Source organism: Colobus angolensis, unplaced genomic scaffold (genome assembly GCF_000951035.1).
Source record: "Colobus angolensis palliatus isolate OR3802 unplaced genomic scaffold, Cang.pa_1.0 Scaffold44, whole genome shotgun sequence".
Classification (NCBI taxonomy): domain Eukaryota; kingdom Metazoa; phylum Chordata; class Mammalia; order Primates; family Cercopithecidae; genus Colobus; species Colobus angolensis.
In genome coordinates, this window is record NW_012117821.1 from 4,550,027 (window position 1) to 4,566,307 (window position 16,281).

Sequence of the window (16,281 nt, forward strand, 5' to 3'; positions counted from 1 at the left end):
GACAAGGAAAACGATCCTGTTTGCTCTCTGTTTGCTACCACAGCATCCTCCTTCTCTCCCCATGCACTGTGGTTGGACAGACTGCTAATTGCAGCCAGCTCCTGGGATACTGACAGCAATAACCCTTTGTAAATGGGAGTAAGCAATGAAAAACCTTGCACAGTAGGAAGAGTCTTCTGGGAGAGGCCCCAGGGAGGAGAAATGGGACTTTTTTGGTGGTAAGAGTATCCCTGGAGCCCAGCAGCCATCTGCATGTAGGACACTGGGCACAGGCATTTCCACCAAAGAAGTCTCTATTCTTTGGGGAGCAGACCACACATTTCCTCAGGAGCAAATCACTGAGGGCTCCACATTATCTGGTTTATTTTTAATAGCTGCAAACAGCATTGTTCCCCAGAGACTAAGCTGTAATGACAGGTGGCATGTGTGCCTGTCATGATCTATTTTCCTGCTTTCCCTGGCATTTTGTAAAGAATCTGGATCTTGCCTGTACTCTGGAACAGCGCTCCTTGAGCCACAGCTCAAGGAAGGCACTGGGAAACCATGCCTTTAGCATCTCTGGTTATCTAAGAGATATATTTTTACAAGGAATTGTTTATCAGATATTTTTTCAATGTGTGTGGACAAAGGAACCCAAGTCAGTGACCCCAGGACCTGGGACTGCACACGTCCTCATGAAATAAAAGCACTGTATGGGAAGGGACAGTGATGGAGATGTAAATTATGTTATTAATAACTGAGCTGAAAAACATAAACAAGCAAAGCCAAAGTGTTTTTGTCCCATTAGCATGGCTACGTCCGGGGTACCCACACATGGTTACAGTGAACATGTTTTAGAAACTGAGAGCTTCCAGTCATTGACTTTATGAGGCATTCTTAGCAACCCTGATTAGAAGAGTCCACCTCTTGCCCCTTCCATATGGTCCAAGCAACATTAGATCGGTCATATTTTTTAAGAAGCAATAAAAGAAACAATGACTTTTGGGATCAATGTGTAAGTAGTAAATTTTAACCAAAATTATCTTCCTCCTGAAGGGGAACTGATGGAGAAAGCATGTCTCTTTAGGTAAATCTGAATTTTTTTTCCCTGCAGGTACAGCCCTAAGTGAAACCGCTTGGATAATTTTTACAACTCGAGGCCAGAGATAGTGTTATGTGGGCAAAGATCTAGCACAATAAAATTAGCACTTCTCAGAATCAATTTATTATTTGTGTCTTTAACCAAATTATCTCATTTAATCTAGATTCCAACCTTGGAAAGTAGATGTCATTATTTGTAATTTATAGGTAAGGAAATCGTACCTTGATTATGTCATTTTACCCCTGAGTCTCAGATAATTGAAGAGTGATGGATCCAAGTTTTAGTCTCCAGGAAATTGAACTCTTAACTGAGGTTCTCCCCCATTTTTTGTATACAATGTTCCATTGGTTCATCTCTGAATGAACCTATGTCTCATCATGATACATGGTCAGAAATGCACAGAGCCTGTTGAAGGACACTCTGCTACTGTGAAGAACATGGTGATTAAAGCTTGAGGAACATCAAGTTGCATAGTGCTTTGGGAATTCATGGTTGGGTTACGTCCGGTCCTCTTTAGCAGTACTGTTGGAGCAGAAAAGAGAATTTTGGTCGGATGTGGTATAATCCAGATGAGGCATCCTTATTGCTTATGTTGTTCTCTGGCCTTCTTTCCTCTGAATAAGGCTCATCACTTTAAAAGATGAGCAGCCCAGCAGGTGGAACTGGGGTGAGCAGCTGTCTGCTGAGCAGTTTCATTTCAGTCCAGTGGGAGAAGCAAGGGTGCGAGGTCATGGGCTGCTAAACAGGCGGGTCCGGAGGGCAGTGGCATGAGGAGGGCTGTGAGCTACTGAAGGATGAGTGTACTTGGGATGTGAGGTTCTAAACTGTTCTGGTCATTACAAATATGGGAGCCGTATGACTGGCATTATCATCAGGCTCTCCATCGTTGTCCAGTGACGTGCAGTTCAGTCTGTTTTGCATTTTGAGGGAGATGTGTGGTAGTAAGGATCCTGCCTTATTATAATAAACATTGGACACCATCTTCATCTCTGCATTACCTTGCTTTGTGACTTTTGGAGTCACTTTCCTCTCTGTTTATTGCTCTGCAGAAGGGAGTTCTCCTAACACTGCCATAATTCCGGAATTGGCAATGTGCTTTTCACACCTCTGGAAATCAAAACAAGCCAGGAAGCCAGGCCATGAAGTGTTTTCCTTTTACAAATAAGGTACTTGGGTCCAGAAAATACTTGCTGAAAGTTAGAGATCTACTCATTTCCAGCAGAGTATTCTTTCCAAGGCACAATCTGTCACCACCTTAACTCACAGTGTATTTTTGTCCCAGATAACTCACTGAGTGGCTCTCAAAGTTGCAGCTGTTGCCCAGGAAGAAATGAGCAAATTTGGAAGCTGTTTTCACCTCTGTAGATCAAGGTACCTTGTATTATGGTAACAGGAGTCAAAGGAGGTGAGTTTTACCGAATATCTATTCCTGAACTATTTTAGTGGCAGATAAGGCAGTTATTCTCAAATTTTCATGCACATGAGAATCCTGGAACAGTCCAGTTCTGGAGTGCTTCTGTGGGCCTAGTTATTAGGTTTAAAATTCACTTAAAGACAATTCTGATGCAAAGAGTGTCCTCAACACTGGTGAGAAACCCTGCATGGAAATCGCTGCAAAGCCAACCACACTATCTGCCATCTGCCTCTGCCTCAGTCTACTACTGAGAAATCTAACAAAATCATGCTGATGGTGAATACAGAGCCATGGCTTACCCAAATGACCCAACTGACTCACACTTTCTTACTGCTTTATTTCATCTCTCTTAATCCGGGGAAGGAACTTCACCAACCTGGGCATAAAATTGACAAGAAAAACTCAGATTCCATTAGGAAGCAAAAACTAATGCATTTAGAAAATTCATCTTTGGCTTAGGATAGAAATGATAGACATTTCACATTATTTGAAAGCTCCAAACTGTAAAAATCCCTAAAAGAAGTATAGGCACTTAGACCAAGAACATTCCCTGCTTCTTTTTGAGATACTTAAGTGATATTCTCAATATGTGAGGCAGGTACTTACATAAATTTTTCAAAAGGTGAGTATAACTCAAGAAAAGTTATAGTAAGAATTATACATGATTTTAAAATAAATTCCCAAATCAAAAGAAAACCACCTTTGTTTAGTTCTTTATCTTCAATTTAAGTGAAGAAAATACGATTCCAGAAGATTGAGCCAGTTTCCAAAATATGCAACTAAATTATCAACAAATGATTTCTGGTTTCTTAGATCCATGGAACGTTATCACATATTTTAAACACTAAAGACATAAGAAGAAACATCCAACTTACAGCCCTTATTCTGGGTGCCCAGTTTACATTTCCTTATTTACCTGGTGAAGAAGAGCCACCAATAAGCAAAGAACCAAAAAACGACATTTGCTGTTGGTTTCATGCATCGAACAGCTGGAAGAAGGAAAAAAAAATGGACACATGTTGTTTTTCTCCTTTTCATTTCTCTTGCTTAAGTCTTCATACCTGACTTGGCATTCCGTCATCTCTACCACTCATTGGGAACTGATATCAAACTCAAAGTCCTTGCAATTACAAAGTCCTTTGCTCAGAGGTCCCAGTCATATATATGTGAATGAAAATCTGTGACATGGGTTCAAATAGGTCATTTAGTGAAAGCGCTCCACGGGGCAGTCGATTGCTCAGAGGTCCCAGTCATATATATGTGAATGAAAATCTGTGACATGGGTTCAAATAGGTCATTTAGTGAAAGCGCTCCATGGGGCAGTCGAAAATGAATAGGCAGAGTAAATCAGATTATTGTTTCCAATTATAGTACCTAGTACCAGAGTAGAAAGAATCTATTTCTCTAGCCATGGAGGTTGAACTTGGCTGTGCGATTTTCTTTAGCCAACAGAATGTGGATGAGGATAGATAAAGTGACCATTTTGAGCCACGGCCTTAGAGACAGAGGGTTGTTCTACTGGCCCACTTGGAATTCTACAATCCACCATGAAAAAACATGGCCCTGTGTAGCTGCTGATTCCAGGATGATGACAATTCATGGAGCAGACTCAAACTACCTGAAACCTCCTTCCAGATCAGACCAGCAGAGCCTGGTCAGTCCTGATATGTTCAGCCAAACCAGAGCCAACCTAAAGATTCATGAGCAAAAACCAAGTATCTGTTGTTATAAGTCATTCATTGTTTTCCATGTAGCATCACTGTAGCAATAGTTTATAGATACAGTGGATAAAGAAAACTCCCCAAAGAGAAAATTCAGCCAAGTATGTAGCTTTGATGTACAAAAATACATTTATTTTCAACAATTTCAAAACCACTGTCTTTTTTTTACAGTAGAAATATTCAAGTGGAACAATAAAACCAAGAACAGTATATGTACATATACTGTATATATAGATATGACTCATGCATTTGTATTCCAGTGTTTAGTACAAGTATTGCAATTGTCTGCCCCATTTAACCCTTGAAACAAAAAAGCAGGATCTTTAGAAATATTCCTAATACTGATCTATGCTGTAGCCAGCCAGATTTCTCTATATCACATTCTCTCTGTCTCACAAAGAAGAATGGGAACAACATCCCACAAAAATTAACAGGTAGAAAATGTGGCCTTTCCTCCCATATATATACATTATATCATTTTCCAAAATAAGTGTGCTCAGGCTAAGCCTGAAAATAAAAATAATGCTTACAGCATGGCTTAACGTGACCCTATTGAAAAAAACTGGTATGTGTAAATGTGTGAAGGGGCTGAGGTGCTGGAAAAGCTAACAGGCTTTGAAAGTCACTCACCCCAGAGGCAAAAACTACCTTAAGGGAACTGAAGGCAGACATTTGACTTTAAGGAAGTTGTGTACATCTGACAAGCAAATAGCACAGCTTTGCTAAAATTGCCTTTGACTAATATCATTAAAGGCTAGACCCCTACTTGGCCTGGAGAGTTTTGCATGAACTCATAATTCCACAAATGCCTCCTCCCTTCCAACCTCTTTAACTCCTCCCGTGCCAAGAGACATTCACTGGGCTTTACTTAGTGCCCAGGGGACTTTTCTGAGCTCAGAATAGCCTGAGAATTCACCATAAGCATTATACATTTTCATAGAATCCAATTGAAAAACAGATTGTCATTTTAAGATCTACTGACTGAATGCCTTCTTTAGAAAAAAATATTTTCTCAGACTGATAAATATCAAGTTTTTCCTTTTAGAGAGGAAGCTGTTTTCGCCTATCTGGGTCTCAGTATGAAGCCTCTCTAGTGGGCCTCTTCTTCACTTTTCACGTCATTCTTGGAACAAAACGACTGCCATGTTCTATGATGTCACTAGAGTCCTTCCTTTACCAATTGCCCCAGAGAAGGCCCTCCCCCCGCCCCCCTTTATATACATAAGTAGAAACCAGCTATGGCATGGACAAGGAGATGCAAGAGTTAAGTGTGACAGACAACAGGAGAGCATCCAAACCCAATGCATCCAGCAGGCCTGGCGGGTTGGTCAGCTCTGAGGGCCAGTGTGTAAGCCAACACACGCATCTTTCTTTTTTCTGTTTTCTTTTTTACTAAACATTAAATTATTTCTTAGGAAATAAAAAGCTATTTACATTGTAATTATATACAATAAGCCATCTGTAGCCTCATTAGGGACATGCACAAGGCAGGGCCTCTTTTACAAAGTTGTGCATGCTTTCTGCAGCTACATCCACCCCCACCAACCTACTTCCTGCGGATCTACCTGGGAAATGATCTGTGTTGTATGTGCGTGTGCTGGGGGAAGGGGAGAGTGTTGGTGATTCTGCTGTGGGGATGAGAGGTTCACAAAAAGCCAACCCAACTTAAATTTTGAAAAAAGGGAGACCACAAGGCAAAAGAAAGTCCTGAAGCTACCAATGGCAGAGTAAAGCGAGGAGGCTGTGGGAAGATGCATCCTTTGCTCTTAGCACAAATACAGCCATTTATTCCCTTTGTCTCATTTCAATCAGCTAAGAATGCCCTTCTCTCCCAAAGCTACGCATTGGCCTGCTATTTATGAAGGGGCCCTTGGTAAACAAAAGGTAAAAAAGACATTTTTATTTTTCCATAATAATAGTAATAGTAATCATCAAAAATAAAAAGTCGGAAAGGTGGTTGACCACGTGGCTTGCTGGCATTAAACACTAGTGCAGTTGGGGATCTCCTTTGTGCTTTCGCTGTTTGCAATGGTGGCAATGCCTCCTGCAGGGAAGAGAAGACATGGGGAGAAATGGATGTGAGTTCCACAAGGGCAGGGATCTTTGTTTTATTCACTGCTAAATACCAAGCCACCTAGAAGAGGTGCTTAATAGGAATTTATTTAAAAGGCACCTGGATATCCTTACCTATCAGCTCACTGGCTTATGTCATCCATGCTTAACATATGCTACCTCCTACACTAACACACAGGTGGGATCAAGACATTGACTGCCATCTTACATTCTATTGAACAACAGTAACAGCCAATGTGTATTGAAACTTACGATGTGGCAGGCACTGGGCTAATGACATAACAGTATGTAATTATGACAACAGTCTTAGAATTTTTTTTTTTTAGGTATCACACAGAAATAGAAACGAATCGTAAGTACTACTACTCCCATTTCACAGATCAGGAATTTGAGGCACAGAGAGGTCACAGACGTAGTAGATTAGCAGAGCAAGAAAAATGGACCCAGGGCTATCTGATGCCAGATTCCACATTCATGTAATTATTAGTAAGGACATATAATACTTTTGCTTTATAGAAAAAGAAGAAAAATCCCAACAGTAATGGGCAGTTGACTTCATCCCTACCCCACTCAGACTCCAGTACTTCCAACCCTGATTGACTTCTAAGAGAAAAAAAAAAATCCACCAATTTCATGTGGCCAGAGGTGGCAGACAAATTTAAAACATGATTCTGCCACTGTAGGTAGTTGTTTGTCCCCACCCTCCAGTCCAGTAGTGTATGGAGGACAGATGAAGCGGGCCAGTGTTTAGAGGACACAGGACAGAGGAGTTTAGTGGAGCAGGAGCATGTACCTATGACCCGCGTGTCCAGTTCTTTGTCCAGCAGCTCCTCAGGCTCCGTGAAGTCACTGAGTGTGATTTTCGGGGCGTTTTCACTTTGGCTCACTGACCCAATCATTTCCTGCTCCTTGTCGTGTTGGACTTGAGCATAGATGTTAATCCAAGGGATTTTCCTACATGGGACAGGAGCAAAATCAGATTAAGATCACAGGGCGTGCCAAACTTGGGCAGCTGGAAGTCCTGGGGGATAAGAGGAGGAAGAAGCTATTAGTAGGAAGGGTCCATGTCAGGAAAGATATTGGTAACCCCAGAGACAATGAGGCCACGAGGTCAAGGAACACAAAGCCAGTCAGGAACCCAGATGCCAGGGAAGATGTAAACCACAGAACTCTCTGAGGAATGCACCTTTTCCTGTGGGTAAAAAACAGGGTGCAGCACACCAACATGGCACAAGTATACATATGTAACAAACCCGCATGTTATGCACATGTACCCTAGAACTTAAAGTATAATAATAAAAAAAAAAAACAAGCAGATATAAACAAAAGGGCAGTTAGATACTAAAACTCTATAAATATTTACCTGGTATTAAGTTTTTAAAGGAGCTGGACTTTAAGACTCAAAGTGTGTACAGACTGAAAAGACACCTATTTCTTTTTTTTTTTTTTTTGAGACGGAGTCTCGCTCTGTTGCCCGGGCTGGAGTGCAGTGGCCGGATCTCAGCTCACTGCAAGCTCCGCCTCCCAGGTTCCCGCCATTCTCCTGCCTCAGCCTCCCGAGTAGCTGGGACTACAGACACCCGCCACCTCGCCCGGCTAGTTTTTTGTATTTTTTTTAGTAGAGACGGGGTTTCACCGTGTTAGCCAGGATGGTCTCGATCTCCTGACCTCGTGATCCGCCCGTCTCGGCCTCCCAAAGTGCTGGGATTACAGGCTTGATTCACCGCGCCCGGCCAAGACACCTATTTCTAAGGTTGCATCAATTTAATCAATTCACATTGGCTTCCTTTATAAATAGTCAAGAAATAATACATTCATAGCCTTTGCTACAATTTTCAGAGCATCACTTATGGGATAAGTACCTTAAATACTTTGATAGTTTCCTCATCTTTTCAATGGAGATGACAATTGCTTCTTTTTGGATTTTGGAGGTGATTAAGGATTAAGAGAAGCTAAATAGCTCCATTCAAAGACACAAAAGTAGTAGATGGGGTTTGGAAACACAAAGCAGACTAGCTTGGGGTTGGAGAAGTGAGCGGGTTCACACTTAAATCTTCTTGAGGCATTCATCTTCTGACCCATCTTCATTATCTCCTCACACACAGTGTGTTCCAGCCTCGGTAGCCTCCTTTGTATTCCTTTAATTCAGTATTTCTCAAACATTAACATGCTTAAGCATCACCCAAGTCTTCCTTAAAATGTGAATTGTGGTTCTGTAAGTCTAGACTGGATGGACTGAGATTCTGCAATTCTGCCAAGCTCCCAGGTGATGCTGATGCTGCTAATCAGTTGGAGACTCAAATTTTGAGTTATAAGACTCTAATAGAAGCAGCTCTTCAACATCTTGGGGACTTAGAATCAACTGTTCCCTCAGCCTGTAACACACTCCCCTCTGCTCTTCTCAGAGCCTGGCTTACATGCATCTCTGAGAGGCTTCCCCTGACCATCCAGCTTTCCATTATAAACATGTAACAATGGGACACTGCCTATATAAGAAATAAATATGGTGTTGGTTTAGGGTGATGTCATAGGCAATGTTTATTGACTTGTTTTCTGTCTTTCTGTCCCACTGGACTAAAAGCCCCACGTAGGCAAGGTCTGTGTTTTCTATCCTCTCTGCTATCCACCTGACTTAGCACAGTGTTTGGCACATGGTTAACATTTATTAAGCATTTTTTGAATCAGTGAATAAATTGCCTTAAATCCTGTGCTCTTTCTACTTTACTATATTATATTCATCAATAAAAAGATTATATTTTCATCTTAGAATATCACTTCTAGAAGAGACCCCTCTTACCTCATCAAAGGATGAGGAAATTAGACTAAAGTCTAGACATTTCACAAAGCCAATTACTAGCATAGATACCACTGAAGCTTGGGACACGGGACACACACCCCAATCCAGGACATCCTATGCATCTCTAAAGGAAAATCACTTTGTCATCCTTGTGCCAAGCAGTGGTCTTCTCAAGCTTCTACATTCCCCTATCTGCTCCAACTCCAAATTACACAAAATGTGGAAGCACTTAATACGGGTTTCCTGCAGCTAATTCAGAAGAAAAAATCTGAAAATAGGTTTAAAACACTTACTGGCCTCTAATTATTTTTTACACTCAGTTTTCTAGTCTTTAATGTTTGCTTTCCATACATTAAAGGAGGTGTCCTCATGACCCCTACTGGTCTAAACCAGTTTAATATAATTTACAAGAACCCAAAGTGAACAGCACCCATGTGAGGCAGCACACTAGGCTCTCTAAACGCGTATAATTAAAAATGAATGCTGGCCTTTATATTCTTTTTTATATAAATGAAAATACAGTCTAGTAACTTAGATTCCTCTCAACCATAAAAGTACGTATTGCTCATGAAGGTTGGGACCAACTGCAATATTATTAGGTGCCGGGGGTGCTCAAACCAGTCCTGATCACGTAAGTCTGTGTACCACAGAGGTGTAACCAGGGTCCACTGCCTCCCCTTTCCTGCTTTGCTCACAATACCTATGAGGATTTGGATAAACTTGCCCTTATAGAGATTATTCACTTTATTTCAATTTCCAAATAACACATCTAAAAACCGGCATATTTTTCATCTTTTTGCAATCGATGGTTGGAAGAGAATAAATTTTGTATCTCAATTTGCAGAATTTAAAAAATTTGTCAAGTTGCTTTTCATTTCTTAACACATCCGCGTGTGGGACTGTTGAGAATATAAGCCTGAACTCCAGTTCTGCATACAAGGAATGTGGAAAATGAAGAGATCAAGAGACATGTCTTGGACCAACATCCATACAGGTTTAAATAAGAGGAGTAATATAGATAGGCTCAAGTCTCCCTCTTAAAAAAAAAAAAAAAAAATCCCAACTGCAGTTTGTATCCATTTATCCATCTATTATGAGTGTTAGAAGCCTGTAGGAGGAAATTTAGAGACAGCAAAGTGGGGTTTGGACTATAAGGAAAGCCCTACTAAAAAAAGACTGGCAGGAATATAGAAGCTCAAATGTTTTCCTGGATAGAGAAAAAGCAGATATTCAGTTATGGAAAAAAATTCTTGTTAGGCAGTCTTCGGAAAGAAAAGCCATCTCATCATGATTTTTAATTATATCACTTGAGATATCAGAAAATAGCAGTCACTATCCAAGAGCAAGAGAGACTGTGAGAGGCCAGGTGATATTCATTTAAAGGAAGCTTGGGGCTCATAGTAATTCTATTCTCTTTTTCCATGTCATGTAAGCACTTGGGATACTGAGATCATTTCCAGTGCTTGGCACACAGGAAGTACTCAACAAATGTTTGTAGGATGAATGAATGTCTTAATGTGTTAATACTGGCAATTACAGAGAGGAAGTTTTGGATCTGGAAACTCAGTATGGCCAATGATCTGGACACAGAAACAGAAACGTCTTTACACTAAACTGTGCTGCTCAACAGAGCGTTTAATGGCCAGGTGTTGCTATTTACACTTAAATTAATTAAAGTTAAATGTAATTAAAATTCAGTTCCTCAGTCAGACTACTGGCTACTATATTAGATAGTACAGATGATGGAGCATTTTAAACATTGCGAAAGTTGTATGGGATAGTAATGAAAGAAGCAAAGGAGACCCTGGGAATCCAGGGCTAGGAACCTGACCTCTGTACTTGTTGCAAGCCAGGCGCACTTCATGTTGCCATTACTGGGGTTCCATGTGATGAGTGGGGAAAGCAGAACAAAAAAATAAAAGAAAATCCAACAGAATTTCAACCAAACGGCTTGAGCATTGGGAGTAAAACTTCCACGAAAAGTAGACAGAAAAGTAAAGGTTAACTGATGACTACTCTTAACTGATGCTGCTATTGTCCAGTTTGACTGGAGTTTATTTCTGGTGGCCTCAGCTGCATGATTCACTGTCAGGGACATTGAAAATGTGGGCTGATACCTGGGAACTACAAAGGTAGAAGTTTTTTAGAGATGTCATTAGCTGGCATGGATTCATTATTAAAGTGTACAGATTTAGAGATGCCTACATTAATAAGTTGACTGTCTAAGGAGTTTAACAGCATTTCAAAAAACAAAAACGAAAACAAAAAAAAACCAAAAGTTTTCCAAGTCACAGTATAAGTGATCCTTAAGTATCCTTATTTTGGATTGATCTGACACAAAAGCCTCTTTACAGGACTTCTATTGGCCCTTGTCCTCAGCAACTATGCTGCTCTGGGAGTCACAGATGAGACATTTGGTTTAGTTGATTGTCACGCCCAGCAACACCAGGCTTCCCCACAATCAAATTCTTGGCTGAGTGAAAAGTGAAATGTTCTTTGCATATAATTGAAGTACATCTATAAATAAATGGGTGTTGTCTTAACCAGGCTGTTTCTATATTGAACCTTTTCTCACTTTGTGACATAAAGATTTTATCCACCTTTAAAAGGGAACAGGGGTATGGGGGTTGACACATCTTGATCCAAGAGGACATGAACCCACATACTGGTCTATAAATTGAGTAGGAAGGTGAATCTCATTCTGTCCTTCTAGAGAGTGCGGAGGGTGTTGATAGAATTCCTGCTGCTGCGGCTAATGCTGAGAGGTATATTGAATTAAACTGATGTTTTTAAGCAACTGAAATAGCCACTAAAGGAGACATAAGCAGGAAGAAGGGGGGGCAGGAAAAGTCAGGCACCTTTACCACTGATCTCTACCAAAACCTAAAAGCATTATCTTTAGTTCCTGGAAAGACTCCAGGACTAAAAGATGCTTTCAAACTCATCTGACAATAATTAATGACGTTTTTACTTTACCCAGGCTTCCCAGGAAGCACATTTCTAGGCCACTGATAAAATTTCTAAGGGCCTATTATGTGACAGTTTATGGCACAGACGGCATCTTTGGCAGGCATGTGCTTTGTTATTTATAATAGTGTAGCTTTGTTGATTACTTAGTACATAGCACCTATACGCATTATGACATTTAAATCATATAGCAAACCTATAAAATATTATTGCTATTCCCATTTTACTAATTAAGACATTAAGACTTAGAGAGGCAAATACAATTGCCCAAGGTTACAAATGCTAAAAGTTAAAATTGGGTCTTATTTCAGAGTTTATTCTCTTAAGTAGTATACATCCTAGTAGAAGTTATAATTTGAATGTTGGTACAAAATTATTGATTTCAATTTTATGTTTCTAGTAAGTATCTTGTTATATCACCCCTTCTGTGGCTTTCAAAAATAATTTCTCAAGACGTGGAGTTTTGTTCTCCTAATCAATTTCCCTTTAGAATAGGAAAAAGATGGAGAAGGATGATAGTTGAATATGTTTAGCATGCAAATTTTATTTTTTTTTTATTTTTATTTATTAAAGAGAGATGTTGAATAGCTGCAACAGGGGATAAAAAAATGCATTGGTGTCTCTACATGTGTGTATCAGATTTTAGCTGCATTTTCTCTATTTAACCACCTGAATGGATATTGATCCATATAGGAAGATCTTCTGAATATATAAGACCTTACTTTAGAAATTTGATTGAGGTTTGAAAACCCCTTACATTTCTCTTGAAGATAATAAATTGATTTCATTGGCCAGTCTTTACTTACCTAATTCATTGTACCTATAAATCATAATAGATAGAGTTCAGAGTCTCAAACCCTTTTATTCCATGACCCTCAACCATTCTTGCTTTTACCCATTGTCAAACAGAAGTTCAAGGAGAATTAAAACCACATTCTTGTGATGAGTTTAGTAAAGTTAGTTATAGGAAGAATCATTTGCAATGACCCCAGCCACACTACTAAATTGAATGATAATAGCACATACCTTTTAAACTTGTAGATCAAAAACACAGCCAGGCCAACAAATACCACTGATAACAGCATAAGCATGGCTGAGCTGCTGTGCCCAGCACTGGAGTCCACCAATGGAGCTGGGAAAGAAGAACAGATAAGGAAAAGAACACATATGCTCACTTGGAAGCTGTTAGCTGGAGGGAGTATTCATTGCAGGAAGGAGGCCACTGATCTTCATCCTTATGTCTAGTCTCCAATTCCCCTGCCTGATAGCTGGGTGCAGAAAGTCTAGCTTCAATGATGACAATGGTACCTGAGTACAGCTTCTTAGGGAAAGTAAACTTCTCTGTTCATCCTGGGGAAACCTGCTAGTTCTTGGTCTAAATTGAATAACGTATGTCCAGCTCAGGGGAGTGGAATACAGTCTCCAGTGCTCTTTCTCTTAGATAGCCTGCATGCCTGTCACCAAAATTACAGGGAGCCCATTTGAAATTTTGGGTTAAGTACTAATGCAGTGTTTCATTCTCTTCCTTCACTCTGTTCTCATAAAAACCCACTGGATGGGCACACTTGTGACCTACACACTGGAAAAGTCTGACATTATTAAGAACTATTTAGTAAACAGGTTCTCCCAGACAGCACAAAGTAGATGCCCCATAGGACATGCCTTTTTAGATTTTTTTCATAAATAAGTTAACTAGAGTTTGTTCCTGTTTCTACTTTGACTCACACATTGTAAACTAGAAGGGAGTTTTAAAGTTCTGTGGCCTACCATCCAAGATTCATAAAATCAAATAATCATATGCATGAAGAGAGCTAGAGGACTATCCAATATAATCCCGTTTGCCACAGACAAAATAAAGAAATACACAAACAAACAAATGAATACGGTTAAGACCCAAGGAAATTGTAGGTTTTCTCCAAGACCATCTAGGGATTCAATGGCAAAGCTACTCCTAAGAAAGTCTTGCAGAACGCCTTCAGAACAATGTGACTGATGTGAACAATCCTTCTGAACCCATAACTACGAAAAGGACCCTTCTACAAAGCCAGTTTCAGGCATTATGGAGCAGGGTTTCATGATTCTCTCCTCCTTTTCTCTCTGGGATAACAAATCCTCTTTCCCATTTCCCCAGTTCCCAGTGGCACTCACCTAACGTCAGCTGTGTGACATACACAATGACTTGTACCCCCGGCTTCAGCTCAAACTGGACCAAATTTTGGTTGAGAGCATTAAACAGTGTTTCTACAATCTGAAAAAAAAGACAGGATGCACGGGGTGACATGACATGCAATGATGCTCCCTCACGGAATAAGAAACCAAGGAGAAGGTCAAAGGTAAAAAGTCACCATGGTTCAATTAGGGATAAGATATTGGGACATATTTATCAATGTGGTTCTCACAGCCCTTGGAGCCTTGTGAGACCAAGGAAGTACAGTTGACCCTTGAACTATATACAGTTTTGAATTAAGCAGATCCACTTCTATGTGGATTTTTTCAATAAAATGTGGATGGAAAATACAGTATTCTCAGGATGCGAAACTTGCATATAGAGAATATAAAGAGGCCCAACTACTTCTTCTTCCTCTTCCTCTTCCTCTTCCTCCTCTTCTCTTCTCCTTCTCCTTCTCCTTCTCCTTCTCCTTCTTCTTCTTTTTTAGATGGAATCTCACTCTGTCACCAGGCTGGAGTGCAGTGGCATGATCTTGGCTCGCTGCAACCTCTCCCTCCTGGGTTCAAGCGATTCTCCTGCCTCAGCCTCCTGAGTAGCTGGGATTACAAGCACGTGTCACCACCACACCAAGCTACTTTTTGTATTTTTAGTAGGGACGGGGTTTCACCATGTTGCAGAGGCCCAACTTCTTACACGCAAGTTCTGCAGGGCCAACTGTAGGACTTGAAGATGCACAGATTTGGTATATCAGAAGTCCTAGAACCATTCTCCTGTGTGTACTGAGAAACAACTATAGATGGTAATATTTGCTTATTCTGGAGAGGAGAGTGAGAGACAGAAACGCATGCCTACAGTCACTGGTGAGTTCGAGCTATAATAGACATAGGTGTTTCATTCAATTCCTAGTTCACTGCTCTTTTATCCATGCCTTTATAACACTCTAAAAAGATCTGTTATGGGTTCCAATGAAAGAAGTTCAACCCATCATTAGCTCTGTAATCTGATTAAGTCATACACACAGGGGATGTAGGCCCCTGCCAGGATTTAAGCAGGCACATATACTCCCAGTCCACTCCTCTGCGTTTTCTATCTTAGAGACAATGGGAAGCAAACATCAAAGCAGAAGCTGCCTCCTTTTTATGGGATAATTTTTGTTCTTTACTTTTCCCTAGCAAGTCTCAGAACACATAACATCGATTTAATCACTCTGTAATTCCCACATGAAAGCTGAGGCCGACTTAGGCTGTTGTCCCTCTTATCTCGCTGTATGCGCCTTAATATCACAGCTGCTATTCATCACTGTAATTACCTATTTATCTAAATGGATGGATATTGTAGCTTCCAAATATAGTTCACACATGCCACTTGCTATTTCAGAATAAAGAGGTCTTGTAAAAGTGATGTATGCATTGAGAAGCTAAATTTATTTCTGGCCAACTTCAATATGCAACCCTGCAATGCAAGAAATTATTTCTCAGAGAAACTGCAATCACATCTGTACTGCTCAAGGTCTGTGGATAGCTGTAAAGATGGGGTGATGGCCAGTGAGTATCACAGGGACACAAAATATGTCTGTACAACGATTACCTCATATGGGAGCAAATGTGTGTGATTCATGCCGATTTTCTGCAGTCTCACGCTCACTTATTTCTACTTCACCTGACTTAGCATCATGAGAAAGAAAGGAAGGATGAAACAGTGCAGACATTAAGACCTCAGGAGGAATAGAGGATGAAAAGGAGAAACACAAGTCCTGCCATTCCCTTTACTTCCAGGACAGTGTGCAGATCGCAGTATAGTTCTATATGCCCATTTGATAAGAACAGTAAATCACAATCCCTTTTGGAAATGTTGCTTCCTTAAAGTGAGGCAATATATCCCTCTCCAAAAAATCATGTTTGAAAGCAGTTTATTTTCTCCCCAGCAGCAGAGCTTAAAAATTGGCCAGGATCTTTAGGGGCTAGTGCAGTTTAAAGACAAGAAGCACAGAGTTCCAGAAATAAACAAGGATTTCAAATTCCCCCCTCTCTCTCTCTCTGTTTCTCTCTCTCTCTCTGT

General features: G+C 40.4%; 1 protein-coding gene across 1 annotated transcript in view; it reads right to left on the reverse strand.

Annotated features, from left to right (window-relative positions):
- Positions 1-4,322: 4,322 nt before the first annotated feature.
- SORCS3 (sortilin-related VPS10 domain containing receptor 3) overlaps positions 4,323-16,281 on the reverse strand; it is a 617,501-nt gene continuing 605,542 nt past the window's right edge. The window contains exons 24-27 of the mRNA XM_011957327.1: positions 14,202-14,301; positions 13,080-13,185; positions 7,083-7,243; positions 4,323-6,260 (exon numbers count right to left, since the gene is read on the reverse strand). Of these exons, the coding sequence (XP_011812717.1) occupies positions 6,196-6,260; positions 7,083-7,243; positions 13,080-13,185; positions 14,202-14,301 (432 nt within the window). The 3' untranslated portion in view covers positions 4,323-6,195. The remainder of the gene's footprint in view (positions 6,261-7,082; positions 7,244-13,079; positions 13,186-14,201; positions 14,302-16,281) is intronic.